Source organism: Eptatretus burgeri, chromosome 4 (assembly GCF_056783735.1).
Source record: "Eptatretus burgeri isolate ZD-2024b chromosome 4, Ebu_testis_v1, whole genome shotgun sequence".
Classification (NCBI taxonomy): domain Eukaryota; kingdom Metazoa; phylum Chordata; class Myxini; order Myxiniformes; family Myxinidae; genus Eptatretus; species Eptatretus burgeri.
Genome location: NC_140964.1, coordinates 140,934,212 through 140,956,752, shown reverse-complemented (window position 1 = coordinate 140,956,752; position 22,541 = coordinate 140,934,212). Strand labels below are relative to the sequence as shown.

Sequence of the window (22,541 nt, the reverse complement as noted above, 5' to 3'; positions counted from 1 at the left end):
ATCGCCGTCGTGTTCCTCCCTATTTCCTCCTTTATTTGGTCTTGTCCCTGTTTTACTTCTCCCAATCCTTTTCCTACTTTGTCTATTTTTCCTACCACCGTCTTTATTTCGTTTACCCTCTCTTGTTTACTTTCTTCCATTGCGACTCCCACTCCTTTTACTTTCTCTTTTAACCCGGTCACCTCCGCTCGTATCGTGTCGACTTCCTTTTTCATTTCGTTTTTTAGTTCTTCCAAGCTTCCTTTTAGGCTCATTCCCATGTTCTGCGTCTCACCCCGCAGCTCTTTCATTTCCTCCCTCATTTGCTTGTTCATTCCTTTCATTTCGTTTTTCATTTCATTTGTATTTGTATCCATCTTTTTGTTCATGCCTTTCATTTCGTTTTTCATTTCATTTGTGTTTGTATCCATCTTTTGTGCATTTGCATCCATCTTTTCGTTCATGCCTTTCATTTCGTTTTTCATATCCGCATTTATCTTCGCTGTCATTTCCGCATTCATTTGTGCCAGCATGGTGAATAGCTGGGCCATGTCGGGTGCACTTGGGTGAGCCGTTTCGGCAGGGGTTGGGGAAGGGTTTTGGTGGAGAGGGGGAGGGGAGGTGTCATACACCGCGGCCGCTGCCGCACCCATTTCGGGCTCTGGGTTCAGTTGGGCGAGTTCGTTTTCCTGTACAACCAACATTTCCTGCACGGGGATTTCATCCTGAGCCATGGATTCTACACATTCTACATCCATTTCTAATACCCCCGGCTCCCGCTCGCCTTGAGACGCCATCTTGCTTCTCTTAAAGGGTTAATTTAGCTCGCTCGTAATTTGGAGGGAATCGGGGGTCGCTCCTCTCACCCCTGGACCGATTCCCGTGAATTTAATTGGAGACAGGAGAGCCCGTTTTCCCGTTCTCCGATACCAGTGCCGCGAGGAGGGCGATGGGTTTATATCGCACGACCTGACACCAGTGTTGCGGATTCGCGCCCGCCGGCGTGCGAACGGCCACGTAACTCGAATCGCGGCACGTCGCCCACCGGACGGACAATCCAGTCGTGACCCTCTCGGACTAACGCCGGGAACTAGTCACGGGTGGACCTTTCGGTCTCACCACGATCGTGCCAATCGGCCCCCGCGTGGGATAGGGTTGCTCGCCAAATTCAACCTACCTAAGTACCCACACGGAGGGTAGACCGGGCGATCGCACCTCGCCGCAGGTCGACTTTGGACACGGGCCACTTTAAGCGACCCGTTCCGTACTATCGGGATAACCGAGCGGTGTTATCTTCGGCCCCGACGGTTCGATTAATTATCGGGCGTTTTAGCCCACGACCAACCCTTTACGTGAAGTAAGATGGAGATTCAATAAGGGAAAAGACGAAGCGAAACGGGAAAACAGTTCAACATAACTCACATTTATTTCGCGATGAACGGGAAGCACACATATACAATTACACCAAAAGCACATGTAAAAGGAGAAGAAACACAATATTACACAAAAAGCAAATATAAAAGAGAAACACAATGCAAAGCTATCCGACTACCGAGCACACGGCAACACTTATACAATTTTACTTCACAGACGGCGCCGACAACACAGATACCCAAAGCAAAAGAAAAAGAACCACCCTCCAGGATGAGGGGGGTAGACGGGCCTGGGGCCGAGACCGTGTCGGGCCTACCCGTCTGATGATGAGACGCAAAGTGGCGGTGGCGTCTCAACTCCGCGGGCCTCGCGGACAGTGTCTGGTAGGGGGTGGGAAAGGGGCCCCCTTGTCGCACTATCTCAGCGCGGGGGGAAACAGGAGGGGGTTGTTGATGCTCGGGGGGAAGGAGGATATCACCCTGTCTCGGGTCCCGCGACGAGCGTCTCCTCCTCGACCTCGGCCGCGTTGCTGGCCTCTCCCTCTGCAGCTCCCGGCACCGACGCGAGCACCCCCTCGTCCGCCTTCGCCGCCGCCACCTCTCCACAGCTCCGTCTAATCGCCCTCTCCGTCTCCTCTCTTGGCTCGTCCCAACTCTTCACTCTTGACTTCTCCCCTCCGAACTCTGACTCTTCTTCCCAGCTCCACCGACCACTCGTTCCAACGCACCACTCTCAACTTACTTTACTGACGAACGCAGCCGTTTATATAAGCCCCGTGGCTTCGCTCCTTCACCTTTGACCCTCTGCCTCTGACCCTTCACCTCTCTAACTGGCTCCCCATTGGACCGAGGAAAAGTGGGCATGAATGCTTTTTGATCCATGAATTTGCATATAGCATCCTCACTCCAACGCCCTGGAGGCGGGGCCAAATCGCCCCAGCTCGCCGATAGGACGGAACAGAAGTGGGCGTGAGTCGTTTTTGATCCGTTTTTCTCGGAAAGTCTGTGATGTTTCTGAACACGCTGCTCGGTGCGCGCCCTACACGAGTCCAGTATCGGTGCCCACAAGTGGCGCGAGAATGGTGGGGATGCAATGGTGGCGAGTTGTGACGGTAAAGGTCGTGGCTGTTGTTGTGAAGCGGCGTTGTGGTTGGTGGTTGTTGTGTGATGGCTGTTGAGACGTGGTTGGTGGTGGTAGTAATGGCGGCTGGTCCAAAATAAAGATAGTAAAAGAAAAACGGCTATCCTGAAGAGTCGCAGCCCGACTGAATGACACTTATTCCCTCGAAACAATGGATTTGGGCCTAACTACACATATACTTACAGAGATATCTCACCTAAGGGACCTGAATGGTGGTTTGTGAATTTCGTCAACCACAACAATATACTTGAAGTGAAGTGCTACATTTGTACCCTCCTGACATCTGTTGAGCCAAGACATCCACTCATGACTCAGATATGTAAGTCGGAGGCTGAGTGACCAGGACGGAAGCCAAACTGATTGTCACCGATGAGACCATTTCCAATGAGATGTTTTCTCAGTGTGGTGTAAACGACTCTCTCCATAATCTTGCTGATGCAGCCTGGGAGACTAATGGGCCTATAATTGTCTGGAACAGAGCAAGAGTTCTTCCTATGTACTGGCACTACATTAGCTATCTTCCAGGAGAAAGGGAAGTGGCCATGGCTAAAGCAGAAACGAAACAATTTGGCAGAAGTTCTGGCAAGGACTGATGCACACTCTTTGAGAACTCTATTTCCAATTCCGTCAGGTCCAGATGCCTTATGTCTAGCTTCTGCAGGATCCATCTGATGTCACGAGGCAGGAATTTCCCAGTGTCCAAGTGAATGTTGGAGCAAGCTGTGAGATCGGGAGGGTCATTTTCATTGTAACCAATTGTACACTTTGATGCAAAATGATCGCAGAAGATATCTGCTTTCTCCTGGGAGGTGGCAAAGGTCTGACCATCTTTCTGCAATGTTGGGACACTAGAATGCCATCCTTTCCCTTGTATCCTCTTCACTGCCCACCACAATTCACGGGGTTTGGTTGCTCCAGAGGTCAGTCGAGCTTTTATCCTCTGGAAGTGTTGTCTTTTTTGCCTCCTCCACTTTGTGAAAGTTCTGCCTTGCCTTTCTCATTGCCTTGCCCTTCTCATTGCCGACCAGACAGTGGTCTCCTTGGGTTAACCTGAGGCAGTCCCTTTGGGTGGGTGCCTGGAATGTATTATCCCTAAGAGAGGATGATCACCTATCTATGGTATCATCTGAGCTCAAGCGTTTGGACATCGGTATTGCAGCACTATGAGGTTCCGAGACCGGATGGTGGTGAGATCATGGCGGGTGGTTACTCCTACGATTGGCCTGGTTGCTCTGATGCTTACCATGCCCAAGGAGTTGCTGTAGCTGTGTCTAACAAGCTGACTCCAATGATAATTGAGGTAACACCTGTCGACAAGCGTATTATGAGACAAAGGAGTCATCACTCCTTGAGTGTCATTTCCCTGGTCTCTGTATCTGGTCTGACTGAGGCGAGTGATCTCACCTTGAAGGATGCATTCTATCCCACGCTCTAGTCTGTGGTTGATCAGTGCCCCAGGCACGATGCTCTTCTAGTCTTGGAGGATTTCAATTCATCGACTGGAACTGATAGGGATGGTTATGAGACATGTGTTGGTCCCCATGGGTCTGGAACTATGAATCAGAATAGCACTAAGTTCCTTTACTTTGCAAGACGTCATGGGCTGAGGGTGGCTGGTACATGGATTCAGTGCCAGTAGGCTTATTGCTCGACTTGGTATTCCAACGCTGGCGGTGTGGAAAAGATTGACTCTGTGCTCATTGATGGTCGTTGGAGGATGATCCCGAACTGTAGGGTCCACCGGAGTGCTCATTTCCTCAATACTGACCACAGGCTTGTAGTAGCAACTCTGAAGTTGCACCTTAAATCCAGGAGAATGGTACCATCCCAGCCGAGGCTGGATGTTGGCAAGCTCAAGGATGAGGGGGTAGCTGAGGAGTTTGCGAACAGGCTGAGTGGAGATTTTGGGGGTCTGCGTGCTTTGGGGGATCCTGAAGAGTTGTGGAGTGCCTTCAAGACCACCATCCTTGATGTTACCGGTAGATGTCTTGGAACTCACCGTCCAGCAAAGAATAATTTTGTCTTGCAAGGGACACTGGATACCATTGACCAGACACGCACGACCAGGCTGAATGGCATTGCTGAGCTGTTCAGGGAGCTGAGGCGTAAAACTGTACGTGCGCAAAGGGTGGACAAGGAGGCCTATGTGCGAGGAATATGTGAGGGGGTAGAGCATCACCTGTGGTCAAGTGATTCTCGTCCTGCTTACAGGGGAATTCGCGCATTTCGTTCCTCCATGCCCATCCCTCGGTGTGCTGTTGTTAGAGCAGTGGGGGGGGGGGGGCTCTTGACAGTGGAATCTGAAGTGAAGGCCGGCTGGGCCGGTTACTTTGAGCGGTTGTACCAGGCTGATCCACCAGCTGTCAAGTTGGACATCAGACGTGTTACAATCACTGTTACTGACCCTCCAATCAACTGTGGTCCACCTTCTTTTGTGGAAACAGAGGCTGCGGTGAACTGGTGGAAATGGGGTAAAGCTCCAGGGATGTGTGGCATCCATGCTGAACTTCTCAAGGCTGGTGGAAATGCTGCATTCATGTTGTTGCATGCAGTTCTGTGCTCTGCTGGAACATACGCATCATCTCAACTGACTGGAAGAGGGGCCTTGTTGTCCATTTCTGGAAAGGGAAGGGTGATCGTCCAGATTCCAACAACGACTGAGGGGTGACGCTGCTCTCAGTGCCGGGCAAGGTCTTTGCTGGGATAATTCTTGATCGGGTTCGCCACCATCTGCTTGAGCACCAGCATCCAGAGCACAAGCTTTACACCAAAGAGGTCAACTATTGACCGTATCCTTGCTCTTCGGGTCTTCACCGAACGCAGGCGAGAGTTTCGGCAGGGGCTGCTTGCAGCCTATGTTGATCTCTGCAAACATTTGATTCAGTGAGGCGGGATGCCCTCTGAAGGATTCTTGGTTTTCGTGGGATGCCACCAAAACTGATCGATCTGATGTCTGAACTATATTCTGGTACTGAAAGTGCTGTGAGATGTGGTGGTGCTATCTCTGACTTCTTTCAAGTTATTGCTGGAGTTCGTCAGGGGTGTGTATTGGCCCCCACCCTTTTCTGCACTTGTATGGACTGGTTTCTGGGGAGGATGTCGGAGAGATGAAGTTGCGGTGCATGGCTTGGGAATGTCAAGATCTCTGACCTTGATTTCATGGATGATTAGATGCAGTCATCTTTGTGGAGACTCCAGATATCCTTTTGAGGGCCCTCGAAGTGCTGAATGAGGAGTCGGAGCCGCTGTGATTAGGGGTTTCCTGGGTCAAAACTAAGATCCAGGCTTTCAATGACATCTTGGATGCTGCTATCCTGTCTGTACCTGTTTGTGGTTAGGATGTTGAGGTCGTGGAGAGATTTACTTACCTTGGAAGTGATATTCATGTCTCTGCTGGCTGTGAGCCAGAGATCAACAGACGTCTGGGTTGGACCTGGGGAGTCATGTTTTCACTGGATCATGGGGTATAGCTTTGTCGTTACCTGTGTGAGAGGACTAAAATCTGACTCTTCAGGTCATTGGTGCTTCCAGTCTTGCTCTCTGTGGATGTGAGACTTGGACTCTGACCAGGGATCTGAGACAGAGACTTAATTACTTTGGTACCAGGACTCTTCGAAAAATCCTTGGCTATCGCTGGTCGGACTTTGTGTCCAATGAGCGGTTGGTGAGGGAGACTCAAATGAGATTTGTTACCTGCATAGTGCGTGAGCGTCATCAGCGACTGTGTGGACATGTGGCTCGTTTTCCTAACGCTTATCCCACTCATCAGATTCTCTTCGCGAGGGAGCCTCGTGAGTGGAGAAGGCCATTGGGCCAACCACATGCCTCGTGGTTGCAGCAGGTTGATCAGCATCTCAAAGAGATGGGGATGGGCCAGGCATCTGCCTGGGGGATGGCCAGACGGAGGCCCCTGGAGTTCCGGTGAAAGTGGACACAACGACTCGCTGCTCTGGCACATGCTCCCATACCTGACTTGACCTGATCTCAAGTCATCCTTCATTCCTACCTGTGATTTTTCTACCCTCATTAACCCCACCTTTCAACCCATCCTGGTTCCATTCCTTTTCTCTGTCCTTTGCCTGTTTGTGCATTCCCTTGCTTTTGTTGCAGCTGTCTGTTGTTCTACTTCCTCCCTTGGAATATGACCTTGGTTTCCTCAGCTGTCAATTTGATCTTCCACGAACCAAGATTTTGATTACAAAAAAATACACATCTCTTTTGTTCACTGAAATGTATTTGTTCTCTAGCCCAGACAGGTTCTTGCATGGAATCAAAATCCCACAGCCCTGGGCATTTGGCCGCCGGATAGAAACTGAGCATCCTGTGAGAGATAACTACCATTTTCGTGACACATTTACGGTGCCTGGTGCTCGTTCACTTTTCCTGCTTTTCGACTCTTGCTGCTCCACTCAGTATGATTATGATAAGGTGAGTATGGTCTCTTTTATTTATTGAAAACGCTTTGCCATGTGATCCTGAATTTACTCTCTAACACCTTCCCCACAACTGAAGTTGAAGAACAGGTCTGCAGTTCATGTGCGTGCGTGCGTGTGTGCGTGCATGTGCGCGTGTGCGCAGGCCATAACATTTTTCCATTTGAGCTTTTGGCATCAATTTTTTGCAAACCCTCATGAGAATATGGAGAAGACTAAGTCATAATTGGGTCAAAGGTTATGGTCACATAAAATCGTCAATTTTCATTTGATTGATTTGAATTTTGAACAGGGTTTTTTATTTTATTTTTATTTTTATTATTATTCTTTGTATACCAAGTCGAGGCTCGTGTGAGAGCTGATACACAGAACATATAATAAGGCAAGAGACCAGAGGGGTGGGAGTTGGAAGCACAAAATAGTAGGGGACAAAGACAATAGGAGATCTGTGGAAGGGAGAGGGATGGTGTGGGAAACACGGGGTATACAAGATGGACACTGCAGGGACTTTCAGGAAGGAAAACAGGGAATTTGAAGGAGTTGGGTTTTGGTTGAATTGACTGGGGTAGTAAAGATCAAGATTGTGGATGGGGGAAGATAAGAGGTGGTGGTGAACAGCTGTTTTGAAGGCCCGGATGGAAGAATGGGATTGAAGAGAGTGTTGGAGTTTGTTCCAAAAGTGGGGAAAAGAGGAATGAAAGAGTGAAGGTGAGCAGCGATTCTTGATTTTGGCAGTTTCACCAGAAGGGGGTTTTTGGTGGACCTTGAACGCACTGCGGAAATATAGGGGACAGCATTCATGATTGCTTAGTAATCCACCAGTGCACAGAGTTGACTGTGCCTGGTGGCCTCAGGGCCAGGCATTTCGTAGGGACCTGAGTGCTTCCCCCTATGGTGAGCCTCGAACCCCGAGTCCACAACAATGTTTTGCCTTTCAGAATAAAGAAATATTGTTGCGGGGCCAGGTATCGGCAACAAGCACGACCGATAGATGGAGCAGCAGAGTCGGCTCCACCAATCACCCGGAATTTAGATCATACCTTTTCGGAAAACTCCGAAAAGTACGGGTCCCTTATCGGACCGTGAATCGTCAATATTTCTGCTACGTGGTACAGGGTTATTTGCCAATCTTCAAAATACCTACAGATCCACGTGGCGAGTTACCGAGTATTCACACCCTCGAGGGCACCTGTATGGAACAAGCCGCTAGCGTACTCGAACCGTGTGCAACCCGAGCGGACGGTCGCTGAGCTACCGTCGGTCCAAATGTCCCCTTTACAGCGGTAACAGCCTGGCTACTTCTCCAACACGCACTGTGTTAAACCAATAAAAGAAACACAAAACGAACCGATACATTTAACACATGGGTTTATTTATAATGGGGCAGAGGCGCACGTAAGAAGCAGTGTTATCTGACTGTTAAGAATGCAAAGCAAATAATGTACAGCAAGGCACTTAACAATAGCTACTTAATGGACTGGTGACACACACACACACACACACACACACACACACACACACACACACACACACACGATACGGACCCCAAGTGGTCTTTATTGCGGCCTCCAGCTCGGAGGGAAAGCGAGCTGAAGACCAGATTCTGCCTCGGACCTGTCCACCTCGTGTGGTCTTCGAGCTGATTTGAACCGGGCACCAGTGAGAGGCGAGCCAAATCCAGACACCGGCGAGACGATTAGCCTTCCGAGCTCCGGCGGATCCTCACGCGCTCCAGAACACGCGCTAGTGAAGACGAGGCGCCGATCCTTTGCAACCCGCTCGAGTAGATTCAACCAAACACCCACCGAACTCTCCACCCAACCCCCAACCGTGCTTTCCGTTCCCTTTTTATATCTCTCGGGCGTGGCCCATTCGCCGTGGGTGGGGCCTGACCTTTCCCCTACTCGGTGCGCTGCCAAGCGAATTGGTGGGGGGGTGTCGCATTCCATGACTTGGAGTGCCCGAGCGAGCCGATGGGTGGGGGCGTGGGGCCTGACCTTTCCCCTACTCGGTGCGCTGCCAAGCGAATCAGTGGGGGATGTCGCATTCCATGATTTGGAGTGCCCAAGCGAGCACGCGGAGAATGTCGGGAGCAGAGGGTTTTCGTTGGTGTTGTAAAAAAGGAAACCCTGACTATAAAAATAAATCACAGCGCATTAACATTGAACTCCCATTAGACTTGGGACGGGGAGCTATCTATCCACATTTACTTATCGAAATAACTGAGCTCGAGGAACCTGAATGTCTGTGTGCTCATGGCTTCCAGATTCGCCACAATATAACAATATAATAGGCAACATCAAAATAATCCAAAAGAGATGCCACGTCATGTCTTGCTGGTATATTTTGGTTCCTGTTTTGCTGTTTGTCTTTTTGTCCAATTAATTATCTATGTTAAATCGAACCTTTGTTGTGCTCTATTGTCGAATTCCCATTGTTGTTTCACTCAGCCCACCCCGAGGATAGTCGGCATGCAGATTATGTCTGTTTTGAAGCCGTGTTCCTCGATCCGCTTGTCTTCTCCCAAGTATTGTCCTTTCAGCTTCCAACTCAACTTTATAATATTCACCATCTTCATACCAAAAAAAAAAAAATGTTTTTCACTCCAAAACAATAACCTCAATCTGTTTGTAATTCCTTCTGCCTGTATTTATATCTTCTTTTTATCAATTTCTTCAAACTGAATATTCCTTGAATTAAACGCTTCTTCCTTCTTCCTTCTAAAGCTTTTAAATATATTTTGAAATGCTTCACATCCTTATTTCTAAATCATGAGCATGTCACATATTCTTCTTCTTCCTCTTCCTCTTCTTCTTCTTCTTCTTCACAATTAATTATTCCTCTTCATTTTCTTCAAAAGGAATATTTTTTAAAATCTTTGTCTCTGCTTATCCAAAATTGGAATGTGAGATGTCCAGTTTGCAGAGGTTGTGTCATGATGACAATCAATTATACTCTACATCTTTCAAAGGTGTTAAACCCCTCTGTGTCATTACCCTCACCCACATTCCCTTCAAGCTTGCGGCCTTCCAATCCCACCCCTGCTATGTGTCCCACTCCTATTGTTCCCCCTCTTCAGCATTCCTTCACTTCATGTTCTCTATTTCTGCATTTCCCTTCACTGGTCATGTACTGAACTTCCACCTTCCAATCCCCAGAAGTGCCTTTTGCTCTGACGACTTCTCTGCTCTCACCTATTGTTTGTCTGTGTGTTGAACCGTCCGCCAACCGTGATGACTCAATCCACTCGTACATCTCTCATAGACGACATGGACCATCTTTTAACCACTTATCCCAAATCTCTCTCTTATATTTGGTGATTTGAATTGTCACCATGCCAATTGGCTGGGTGTTGGTATCTCTCACCAGCCATGGCACTTTATGCCTGGTGTTGGCTTAATGGTTAGGGTGGTGGGCTTGGGATCCTCTGACCCTGACTTCAAATCCCACTCTGTCTGCTGTTGAGTTGTTGAGAGTCGGAATATCAAAAGAGTCGAATCCGAAGAGTCGGAATACCAGGTGGGGTTGACTCTGCCTGTCATCCTTCCAAGGTCGGCAAAATGAGTACCGGCTTGCTGTTATCCTGTGTCGGAGTGGTGACCCATCCAGGATTGTGCCCAATAGCCAAGGAAACAGCTTAGGCAGCAGCAACACCCTGCTCAGAGAATGGTCCCAATGGGTGGATGGATGGCACTTCAGCATGGGACTTTTTTGACGCCATTGGATTTTTTTTTTTTTGGATACAATGTCGAGGCTCGTATGAGAGCCAACACACAGAACGTACAACAAAGGGAGCAGGAGAGAAGAGGAGTTGGAGAGATAAGGACAAAACAGTTGGGGAACAGAGACATAAGGAGCTCTGTGGAAGGGAGAGGGATGGGGTGGAATACTGGGGTAAACAAGATGGACACTACAGGGACTTTCAGGTCCTCACCTGACAGGGACTTTCAGGAAGGAAAGCAGGGAATTTGAAAGAGGTGGGTTTGGGGTGGATTAACAGGGGTAGAAAAGATCGAGGTTTTGGATGGGGGAAGATAAGAGATGGTGGAGAACAGCTGTTTTGAAGGCCTGGAGGGAAGAATGGGATTGAACAGAGTGAGGGAGTTTATTCCAAAGGCGGGGAAAAAGAGGAATGAAAGAGTGAAGGTGAGTAGTGATTCGTGATTTTGATAGTTTTACAAGAAGAGGGTTGTTGGCGGACCTTGAGTGCCCTGCAGAAATATGGTGGAGACATATCCCAGACAGAGCAGTAGGGGGTGGGGGGGGGGGCAAGACCGGAGAGGAGACTGCAGAAGACAGAAAGACCACCAACCTGCCTGCAATGAGAGAGTCCACTTTGACAAGCACTTGGTCAGAAGAACCGATTGGAGCGGAGGAAGAACAGCAGATATTTTCAAGGGAATTTGTCAAAATCAGATCCAGAAGAGATGGTGTACCGTTGGTTGAGATCTGGGTTGACCGACTGAGTCAGTCCCAATGAGTCACAGAAGTCTTTTTGCTGAAGTTCCATAGCAGATGAGAGAGGTACCCACACCCAGCCAAACGGCATGATGACAATTGAAGTCACCACATATGAGGAAGAGAGAGTTCAGATGAGAGGATAGAAGTTGGTCCATGTTTTCGGAAAGTGAGGTGTAAATGGAGTCCTCACTGTTTGGTAGACAGTACAGAACACATATAAAAATGAGGTGAGAGTTGAGGGGAAGCCATAGTCAGAGGTATTCCTGGGGGTGTGGGGCAGTGAGGACAGTGCCCTCACTCGCTATTCATGGGTATAGAGCGAGAAAGGGTTGTTTTGTTTTTTGTTATTTTTTTCATTTTAGACAAGAAACAGAGGGTGTTGTTGGGAGGGATAGATGGCGGGCGTTGGGAAAAGTGGAGAAATAGGAATTGATGGTAATAGGGAGAGAATACAAATAAAACGATCGTTCGCCTAGATGGGAAGACCGAGTCGCCCTCAAGGAGCCTGATAAGACAAGGTCGACGAAAACTCACAAAATGTCACGATGTTTGAAACAAAACCGAACAAGGAACACACAGTTAACATATACGTGAGAAAATAAACAGTTAAAACGTGACAAATAACGACCAGAAACTTAACTTTGAGAAAGTTGGCAAAATCCCTGAGAGAACCAGCCTTCTCTTCAAACCCAGAACCGGAAGTGATTGGTTGTGATTTTAGATTGGTTTCTGCATATGCAAGTTTCAGAATGTGGAAGAGTCCTCCCTGGGCCGGCTCAAAGTATCCACCTTCTTTTCAGAAAGGGGTCATGATTCATGGACCAGGCTGTGAAGTTTTCTGTTCTCAAAGTTTTGTGCCTCTTCTGGATCATCACTGAGCCCTGGACAACTTTCCACTATAGTTTGTTTGTCGTCATATTTGCAGGGGTGTTTTTTTTACTACATCTGTGAGGTTCTTCATCATCATTCCTGTAGCTCCAACTCTCACTGGTACAACTTTGGCATTCATCAGTTTCCAGGATCTTTTCACTTCATTCTTGAGGTCTTGGTATTTGGTGTTTTTGTTGATTTCTGCATTGTTTAGTCCAAAATCACTGGTATTCACACCTCATTTCGCAATGCCTTCTTCTCTTTTTTTTTTTTTGTACCTAAGTATGATATCTGGTCACAATGCTTTGTTTTCGATGCTCACGCTTGATGGGATCATTAGGTCATACATAAGTGGTACTTCCATTTTTTCATTGATTGCTATTGGTCCATGTTCCCACATTCTCTGGAACTGGGATATCTCTGGAACTCTGGAACTGGGAAGTTTTTGCAGAGGTGCCAGCAGATTACTTCACAGACTCTGTTGTGTCGTTATTTATATTGCTGTTCTGACATGAGTTTGTGTGTGTGTGTGTGTGTGTGTGTGTGTGTGTGTGTGTGTGTGTGTGTGTGTGTGTGTGTGTGTGTGTGTGTGTGTGTGTGTGTGTCTTTGGTCATTAAGCATAACATATTCTCTTTGCTAACTCCACCTCCACCCTCCACCTTTCTTTCTTATTTTTTCCTCTCTCCCCCTCCCCTCACCCTCTCTCAATCTCTCTCTTTCCCTCTCTCACTGTCTCAGTCTTGGTCTCTGTCTCCCTCCCTCCCTCTCTCTATCTTTCTCTCTCTCACCCTCTCCTTCCCTCCTCGCACCCCTCCTTCCTGCAGTATATAGCAACATTTGGTGAGGCATCGCTCTCCCCCCCCTTCCTCGCTCTACCCCCTTCCTAGCCTCCCCTCCCTCCCCTCTCCATTGTCTCCCCTCCCTCCCCTCCCTTTCGTCCTCTCCTCTCCCCTCCCCTCCCATCATCCTCTCACCTCTCCTTCCTTCATCCTCTCCCCACCCTCCATCCTCTCCCCTCCCCTCCCTCCATCCTCTCCCCTCCCCTCCCTCCATCCTCTCCCCACCCTCCATCCGTCCTCTCCCTTCCCCTCCCTTCCCTCCATCCTCTCCCCTCCGCTCCCGTCCCTCCACTCCATCTTCTCTGCTTCGCCTCCTTTCTCCCCCTCCCTCCTCTCTCCTCTGTGCCCTCCCTCCCTCCTCTTTCTCCCTGCTTCTCTCTCACCTCCCTCTCTCTTCTCTTCCTCTCTCTTCTCTTCCTCTCTCACCTTCCTCTCTCCCTCTCTCTCACTCTCTCCTCTCCCCCCCCTCTTTCTTCCCCCCACCTTTTCACATTCCTGCCAGCAAAGCGACAGGTTGTATGTTGCTGGTAATTAATAATACGATTTCCCTTTCAATGAACTTAAATGCAGGAGGTATTTCCCATTAGACCCATCAAACCCTGCATTAGCGTTCAAAACATACGGTTGTTTGTCTGTGCTCTATTCCTTTTTAAATGCTCAGTGTCAAGCAAGGAAGCAGCACGTACCCTTTAAAAAATCTTTGGTATAGCTCAGCCAGAGTTCGAACTGTTCCACCTCCCAAACTCAGGGTGGACTCTTTAACCTTTTATGCCACCGAGTTTGGTCAGGTCAGCTTTGGGAGCATGCGCCGGAGCAGTGCATCACTGCATCCACTTTCTGCTGGCACTCCAGGGGCCTCTATTTGGCCACCCCACAGGTAGATGCATGGCCCATCTCCTTGAGATGTCGATTCACCTGCTGCAACCACAAGGCATGTAGTCAGCCCGTTGGCATCCTCTACTCATGAGGCTCCCTCACGAATTTTGTGAGCAGGATCAGCGTAGGGGAAAACGAGCTACATGTCCATACAGCTGCAGCTGATGCTCACAGACTATACAGGTAATAAATCTCATCTGACTCTCTTGGACACAAAGTCTGACAAGCGATAGCCAAGGATTCTCTGAAGAGATCTGGTACCAAAAGAGGTACGTCTCCGTCTCAGATACTTGGTGAGAGTCCAAGTCTCACATTCCTAGAGCAAGAATGGAAGCACCATGGACTTAAATACTTGGACTTAAGTTGGCCTGCATTGGTACTGACAGTGCCACACCCCATGATCCAGTGAATCCAGTGAATCCATGACTCCCCAGGCCCGACCCAGATGTCTATTTACCCCTGTCTCAGAACATGTGGAGATATTAATTTTTCAATAAACCAGATTGAGTTTGGTTTATTGATAAATTAAGTAATTGACTAAATTAAATATGTTGGGAGATTAAATAATGGGATATGGATACAGCACAGGCATGTTGGGTCAAATTTCCTTTTTCTACATCTCATATTTCCTCTCATAACATTGCAATGCATGTTCATTTTTAGTCTTGATATTGGCTTTCATTACCATGATCATTATATATTAGTCATTCATTGTTGATCCTTTTTGTCCTTCTTTCCTCTGATCCCATCAGCTTACGGTTTATGCAGGAATTGGCACAGGAGGAAGAAAGGTTGGAGAGTATGGAGGAAACAGCCAAGGTTTTGGAGGTCATACTGCCCTTGGATCTGCCTGGCCCAAAAAGCTGGTTCGGGTGAGCAGTCGGGGAATGGAAAGCTCAGAGTTTTGAAAACAGCTTCAAAATTATTTGGAAATTGGGAATCATATTCAAAGGAGATGGTTGAATAATCAAAAAAGTGCTCAGAAATATGAGGAGAGTGCAAAAAGGAGGCAGCTGGAAGATAGGCGTGATAGCAGTTAAAGAAGGCAGCATGGGGATTAAAAAATGAAAAGCCAAACATTCATTATTGATGGGAGAGACAGGGGAATTGTTTATTGATTATGGGAATTTGGAGATCCACGTGTGATGATGAGGGAAAGGCGAAGTGACAATTTATTAAAATATCCCAGCCAGAAAGAGCACTTGATGCATGTTTTGTCTTTCTCATCCTGTATAGTCATTTTTATTTTGTTTGCATGTCCCTTCAGGTTGTGGGAGATTCGGTGACATTTGTGTTTGAAGTGAAGAGTGGAAGAGAATACAACACACCAGATTCCATTGTTTGGGGTTTTGCTTGCACTGTTAGGGCACAAGTATGTTCTGGGAGGCTGAAAGAGGCATTGCAGTAAATCGGAAATGAAAGAGGGAGGGTATGGAGGAGTCAAAGGTGATTGAGAAAGAGATGTGATGGAGTAACAAGTGATTAAAGGAAACAAGTTTGGTTGAGTTGGAAGGGAAACTGAAAATGTGTGGAAGCAAAGACAACATTTAAATGAGAGTTGTTCCCAACTTGCAATAGTTACCCATCATGTGAATGAATGGACATGCCACTTGGTTACTAGATTTGATATGAATTCAGGGATAAGGTGATGTGAATAAGAAAACATCAACTTTGTTGTCTCACTTCCATAATAGGAGAATGAGGAGGAAGGTGAAGGTGGTCTTCCTTTTCTGGTGGACATTACCCTCACATTGGCTTCACTCTCCTGCTCTCTTCTCCACGTGCTTAACCGTGGGCCAGAAATGACACCTGAGGAGGAAACTTGCAAAGAACTACTCTCTTCAGAGCTGTTACAAAGGTGACAATCTGGCAATTTTCAAATTTCTTAGCACTCTTGTCTGAACAAAAAATTGCCCTTCACCACAGAACAGTTTGTGTATTCATCCGACAAATAAACAAATTTGATCCAGAATGTGATATCATTTTGTCAAATGTTTTTGATGAATCACAATGAAATGTCATATTTTCTAATTATTTTATTTCACTTTATCTGTTTTATGGAATTTACCCCACACGCACGAAGCAAAAAGCGGAGTTAACCAATTGGTTCAAGTCTGTCCGTCAGTCCGTCCACAATCATCACTTTATGATCGAGAAAAAAAAATTCATTTAAAGATCCACAGAATCAGAAATTCATGTTTGGTTTAATGAATAACTATGGATTTGCTTCACACCTAGTCATTGTTTTGTCTTAAATAAATATCTTGAAACAAAGATTTTTATGTTATTGGTGTCCTTGTACTCACGATTGCCCTGCTCCCAAAAATGGTGATGGGATTAAATCGTACATCACATGACCCGCTACATCTTCTTCAGAACACTTTTCCTTCCGGACTTGTGTCTACGTGCGGACTACTTACCTTTTATACATAGAAATACTGTAATTGCGTCATTGACAAAAATAAATAAATAAATAATTGAAGCAATTGAAAGCCGACGCGATCTGCTCGAAGATTAGAGATCATTTCTATCTCATGGAAAAGAAGAACAAAGGACAGAAAAGTGCCTGCAACTAAGGGTAAGTTGCGTACTGTTGCCCCGGTGGTTGTACAGTTATAGTCAATCAGTGTTTATTAACCTCTTGTACATCAATCACTCACTACATGTACATGTGCATTGTGAGGATAGTCCCATCCAGCATGGTAATAAGCTGCACGTCTGGTGTCGACAATTATGCATCCTTTTGCTTTTAAATGAGAGCATTTCTCGTTCCTACAAGAATTACAGAGAAGTGTAATATCAAAATACCACGAAACTCCACATTTACCATGTTCTAGCTCCATGATTTACCACTTACCAGTTCTTATTTATTGCATAGTCTTTCTTCGACATCGTCCTGATTGTTGTGAACGCCAAGTATTTCATGAGCGATGTCACCCCCAATTTCCGCCTCAGGTTCATCCATGTGCGGTCCACACTATCGTTGTAATCTGAAGATTCTTGATGAGAAAATTATTCATCAAATTCACTTTCTGACGAGTTTGGAGCGGGTTGTGTGGCCATTATTCCTTGCGTGCTGAGACAGTCACACTGGTGAAGACGTTACACAGGATGCAATGACAATTGAGGTTTTCTGGATTTTTGTTATGGGTGGTACCAACCAGGTTGGGTTTTTTAAAACTGTAACACTTCTAATTATTAGAATTAAAAACAATGTTCAGTTGTTTGTTTATTGCTTACAAATCAATATCATCACATCAAAAGAGAAAAAAAATTAAAATTTCTCATTCTGTCGACCTTTGAATTGAATGTTGTATTTTGAACATGAATTGGAAGACAAATTTACCATTTTACAGTACTTTGGCTCTGAATTCGTCCTGATCACACATGCACAGAGAGTAGTGATATTTTTACTCTATCTGCCTTCCTCGCAGTCAAACAAAATTTTATATCATTCCAAACAGAGAACGGACTGTTTTTAAGGACGTCATGAAGGACACAAACAACAGGCACAAATAACTAATGCAACGTGTTCGATAAGGTGATGTAATAGACACTGCATCAACGGCGGTAAAACCTGGAATTCATTTATTGATACGACTTTTACAATCTTTCATTTTAATTTAATTAAATACTTGAACACGAGAACACAAATCACCTTCTTATCACTTCCAAGAACCTCCAATTTTGCAGTACTACTTGGACATGCTAAATAACGTGGTGTATAAGCACGGTGTGTAAGACTGCATCAATAGTGCTAAACTTCTGGAATTTTTTGACAATCTTTAAAATCGTTATTTTATTAAAATTGAAGTACTCTATACTGTATACTTGTTTGTTCTGAATCACATAAAATGTTTAAGAAGCAATCCTAACTTGGTTTCGTGCTTTTTATACCGTCTGACCAAATGCTATTGTTGCTGGTCCTTTATTACCTGTTATTCTCCTCTTACAAGTGCTTTATTATCCTCACTCCTTTTCTTTCATCTAGATGCCAATGGCAGCTTGAACCCAGTGGCATCATCTGTGCAACTCCAAGCCCGTCTCCTCTGTCTCTGCATCCCATGCTGCCTGGCCACTCAGGAAACTTTGACTTCCCCCCCTCGACACCTGAAGCTCAATCTGTCACTTCATCACCTCCAGGCTTTTTGGAAGCATTTCCTACATTTCCACGTGTTCGTCTGCCTCCCTCACTCCTGTCTCTGCTTCGCTCTTTTGCTCCTCACTCAAATCTGCTCTTTCGACCCAGTATCCAGTATGTGGTTTCAGTACATATTTTTCAATTTGTATCCAACTTTTGTATACTCTTATGCCTCATGTCTACTAGTAGGTTCATGTTGGGTAATGCTGATTCCTTTAACATACGAATTTGCCAGAGATTCTGGTCCATAATCTCTTCAATAATTCGAAATAGATGTTCTGAGAGGCCTGCCTCTGCAAATAATTGAATTTTGGCTCTCATTATGCTTTTGATGACACCACTGACATCACCACATTTAAGTGGAAGATGTCATTGCAAGAATTCTGGTGGTTGGCTTCTCAATTAAGATGACTGGCTTAAGATCTTAGGCTCTTGAGTTTGAGCCCCTGTTTTTTACCGTTGAAATAACAAGTGGGTTGACAGCCTGTCATCCTTCCGAGGTCGGCAAAATGAGTTTCTAGCTTATTGGATATCCTGTGAGTATCCTGCGTATAAGCCATTTGAGCTTACTGGGGTAATAAGCCATTTGAGTATCCTGCGTCGGAAGGGCAATCCGTCCAGTGTTGTACTCCGAAGCCAAATGAGACTGCCTCGGCAGCCCGATGTGCCTCACTGTGCGAAAGGAATGGTTATTATTGTTATATGTTATTGCAAGCCATTACACAAAGCCTTTTTTGTTCGGGTGGCCATGTTGTCTGCTTGAATAGTCTAGTTGATATAGAATATTATGAATAATAAATACGGTGGTGCACAGCCGACTGACACATTTGGATATGCAATAATTTTCAACAGCAAGAGAGGGATGAAATGAAACACCCAATGTTTATGTTCCAAGCTTGCAATTTTATTATTTATGGTGGATAACATAACATCCGCAGCCTGATGGAGTACTGCTCTCCCCTCTGGGCTGGAGCTCCTGCCTCTCACCTTTCTCGGCTTCACACTGTGGAAATCAAGGCATTTCGTATCATTGGCATCTCCCACGGTGAGGCTGAGTCTTTCGGCCTCTCAATCTCTCACCGCAGGCCGGTCGGTGGTCTTTCTGTCTTCTACGGTCTCCTCTCCGGTCTTGCCTCCCCTGCTCTGTCTGCGATTTGTCCCCACCATATTTCCGCAGGGCGCTCAAGGTAAGCCAGCAACCCTCTTCTGGTAAAACTATCAAAATCACGAATCGCTGCTCACCTTCACTCTTTCATTCCTCTTTTTCCCGCCTTTGGAATAAACTTCCTCACTCTCTTCAATCCCATTCTTCCCTCCAGCTCTTCAAAACAGCTGTTCAGCACCATTTCTTATCTTCCCCCATTCAAAACCTCGTTTTTTAACCCCCGTTAATCCACCCCAAACCCACCTCCTTCAAATTCCCTGCTTTCCTTCCTGAAAGTCCCTGTAATGTCCATCTTGTGTACCCCGTGTTCCCCACCCCATCCCTCTCCCTTCCACAGATCTCCTAATGTCTCTGTTCCCCACTGTTTTGTCCTTTCCACTCCCGCCCCTCTTGTCTCATGCCCCCCTTGCTGTGTGTTGTGTGTTACCTCTCATACGAGCCTCGACAAAGTATCCAAAAAAAAAGGTGGCCTCCACCAGCTGCAGTGCATTGTCTTCGACACTCCACAAAATTATCAAAGACTTGGCGCAACAGATTTTGATTGATGACAGTAATTTCCGTTTGACTTGCACATTTCAGCTCTGGTGTTGTGTGTGAATGATTCTGTATCCACATTCTTTGAGATTTCCCCGAAAGAAGAATTCTGAGACCGTGAGGTCAGGAGAACGTGCTGGCCAGGGGATGGCTCCAAAACATGAATTTTTTTTGTAGCTCCTCCTTGTTGGAAGCAGAGGTTGTTGGAATGAACACCAAGTGCTTCTAACTGCAGAAGCAAGAAGTTTTACAGCATGGCTTCATTGTGCTTAGAATTAACTGTGATGGCTTCCTCATTATCATTTTCAAACAAAAATGGTCCCACAACCCCAAACGTTCCCACCCCACCCCACACCATACTGTCTTGGAATGCAGCGCTTGTTCATGCAATTATCTAGGATTCACTGGTGCCAAATCACGCATATTTTGTTTATTCACGAAACCTGTAACATGAAAATGTGCTTCGTCACTCATCAAAACAAGGTTCAAAACATCAGGGTCTCCATTGATGATTCTGAGCATTGTGTAACAACAATTCCACTCGAGACACCTTATCACGAGGAAAAAGCTTCTGCACTATCTGTATCTTGTCGGGGTGAAACTTCATATCCTGCAAAATTCGTTCCAAACTCCTCCTGAATATGCCGAGGATGTGTGATTGTTGCCGAGCAGTGCAATGTGGCCTTTGCTCAAAATATTCCCTCACTCTCCGAACATTTTCTTCAGTACGCACAGTTCTTGGAGCACCATGAGCTATGTCTGTCTCACTGCCAGTATCTTCAAACTTATGTACCCTGGCCAAAATTTCGTCGAATGATGGAATCGGGCCATGCCTAGGAATATTCAACTGCTGCCGCAGATTGACCAGAGTCGCAGGGCCAGGCTGAATGGCAGAGCTGAGCTGTTCAGGGAGCTGAGGCGTAAAACTGTATGTGCGCTAAGGGTGGACAAGGAGGCCTATGTGCGAGGAATCTGTGAAGGGGTAGAGCATCACCTGTGGTCAAGTGATTCTCGTCCTGCTTACAGGGGAATTCGCGCATTTCGTTCCTCCATGCCCATCCCTCGGTGTGCTGTTGTTAGACCAGTGGGTGGGGGGGGGGGGCTCTTGACAGTGGAATCTGAAGTGAAGGCCCGCTGGGCCGGTTACTTTGAGAGGTTGTACTTGGCTGATCCATCAGCTGTCAAGTTGGACATCAGACGTGTTACAATCACTGTTACTGACCCTCCAATCAACTGTGGTCCACCTTCTTTTGTGGAAACAGAGGCTGTGGTGAACCGGTTGAAATGGGGTAAAGCTCCAGGGATCAGTGGCATCCATGCTGAACTTCTCAAGGCTGGAGGAAATGCTGCACTCGTGTCGTTGCATGCAGTTCTGTGCTCTGCCTGGAACACAGGCATCATCCCAACTGACTGGAAGAGAGGGCCTTGTTGTCCATCTCTGGAAAGGGAAGGGTGATCGCCAAGACTGTAACAACGACCGAGGGGTGACGCTGCTCTCAGTGCCGGGCAAGGTCTTTGCTCGGATAATTATTGATAGGGTTCGCCTCCATCTGCTTGAGCACCACACCAGCATCCATAGCAGTCAGGTTTTGCACCAAAGAGGTCAACGATTGACCGTATCCTTGCTCTTCGGGTCCTCACCCAACGCAGACGAGAGTTTCGACAGGGGCTGCTTGCAGCTTCTGTTGATCTATGTAAAGCGTTTGATTCAGTGAATCGGGCTGCCCTCTGAAGGACTCTTGGTCTTCGTGGGGTGCCACCAAAACTGTTTGATCTGATGTCTGAACTATACTTTGGAACTGAGAGTGCTGTGAGATGTGGTGGTACCATCTCCGACTTATTTCCAGTTGTTACTGGAGTTCGTCAGGGGTGTTTACTGGCCCCCACATTTTTCAGCACTTGAAGGGACTGGATTCTGGGGAGGATGTCGGAGAGATAAAGCTGCGGTGCATCGTTTGGGAATGTCAAGATCTCTGACCTTGATTTCGCAGATGATGCAGTCATCTTTGCGGAGACTTTAGATATCCTTTTGGGGGCCCTCCAGGTACTGAATGAAGAGTCGGAGCCGCTGGGATTACGGGTTTCCTGGGTCAAAACTAAGATCCAGGCTTTCAATGACATATTGGATGCTGCTGTCCTGTCTGTGCCTGTTTGTGGTGAGGATGTTGAGGTCGTGGAGAGATTCACTTACCTTGGCAGTGATATTCATGTCTCTGCTGGCTGTGAGTCAGAGGTCAATAGACGTCTGGGTCGGGCCTGGGGGTCATGGATTCACTGAATAATGGGGTGTGGCACTGCCGGTACCTGTGCTGGAGGCCGAAAGTCTGAGTCTTCAGGTCCTTGGTGCTTCCGGTCTTGCTCTATGGATGTGAGACTTGGACTCTGACCAAGGATCTGAGATGGAGACTTAATTCCTTTGGTACCAGGTCTCTTCGGAGAATCCTTGGCTATCGCTGGTCGGACTTTGTGTCCAACGAGCGGTTGCTGAGAGAGACTGAAATGAGATTTGTTACCTGCATAGTACGTGAGTGTCAGCTGTGGCTGCATGGACATGTCGCTCGTTTTCCTGACGCTGATCCTACTCACCAGATTCTCTCAGCGAGGGAGTCTCGTGCTTGGAGGAGGCCAATGGGCAGACAACGTGCGTCGTGGTTGCAGCAGGTTGATCGGCATCTCAAGGAGATGGGGATGGGCCAGTTATCTGCCTGGGAGATGGCCAGACGGAGGC

General features: G+C 46.9%; 1 protein-coding gene across 1 annotated transcript in view; it reads left to right on the top strand.

Moving 5' to 3' along the window:
• The window catches only part of HECTD4 (HECT domain E3 ubiquitin protein ligase 4), a 525,771-nt gene that overhangs the window by 10,138 nt on the left and 493,092 nt on the right, over positions 1-22,541 (top strand). Inside the window, exons 2-6 of the mRNA XM_085880170.1 lie at positions 6,741-6,921; positions 14,726-14,845; positions 15,241-15,345; positions 15,668-15,831; positions 17,965-18,228. Of these exons, the coding sequence (XP_085736296.1) occupies positions 15,776-15,831; positions 17,965-18,228 (320 nt within the window). The 5' untranslated portion in view covers positions 6,741-6,921; positions 14,726-14,845; positions 15,241-15,345; positions 15,668-15,775. The remainder of the gene's footprint in view (positions 1-6,740; positions 6,922-14,725; positions 14,846-15,240; positions 15,346-15,667; positions 15,832-17,964; positions 18,229-22,541) is intronic.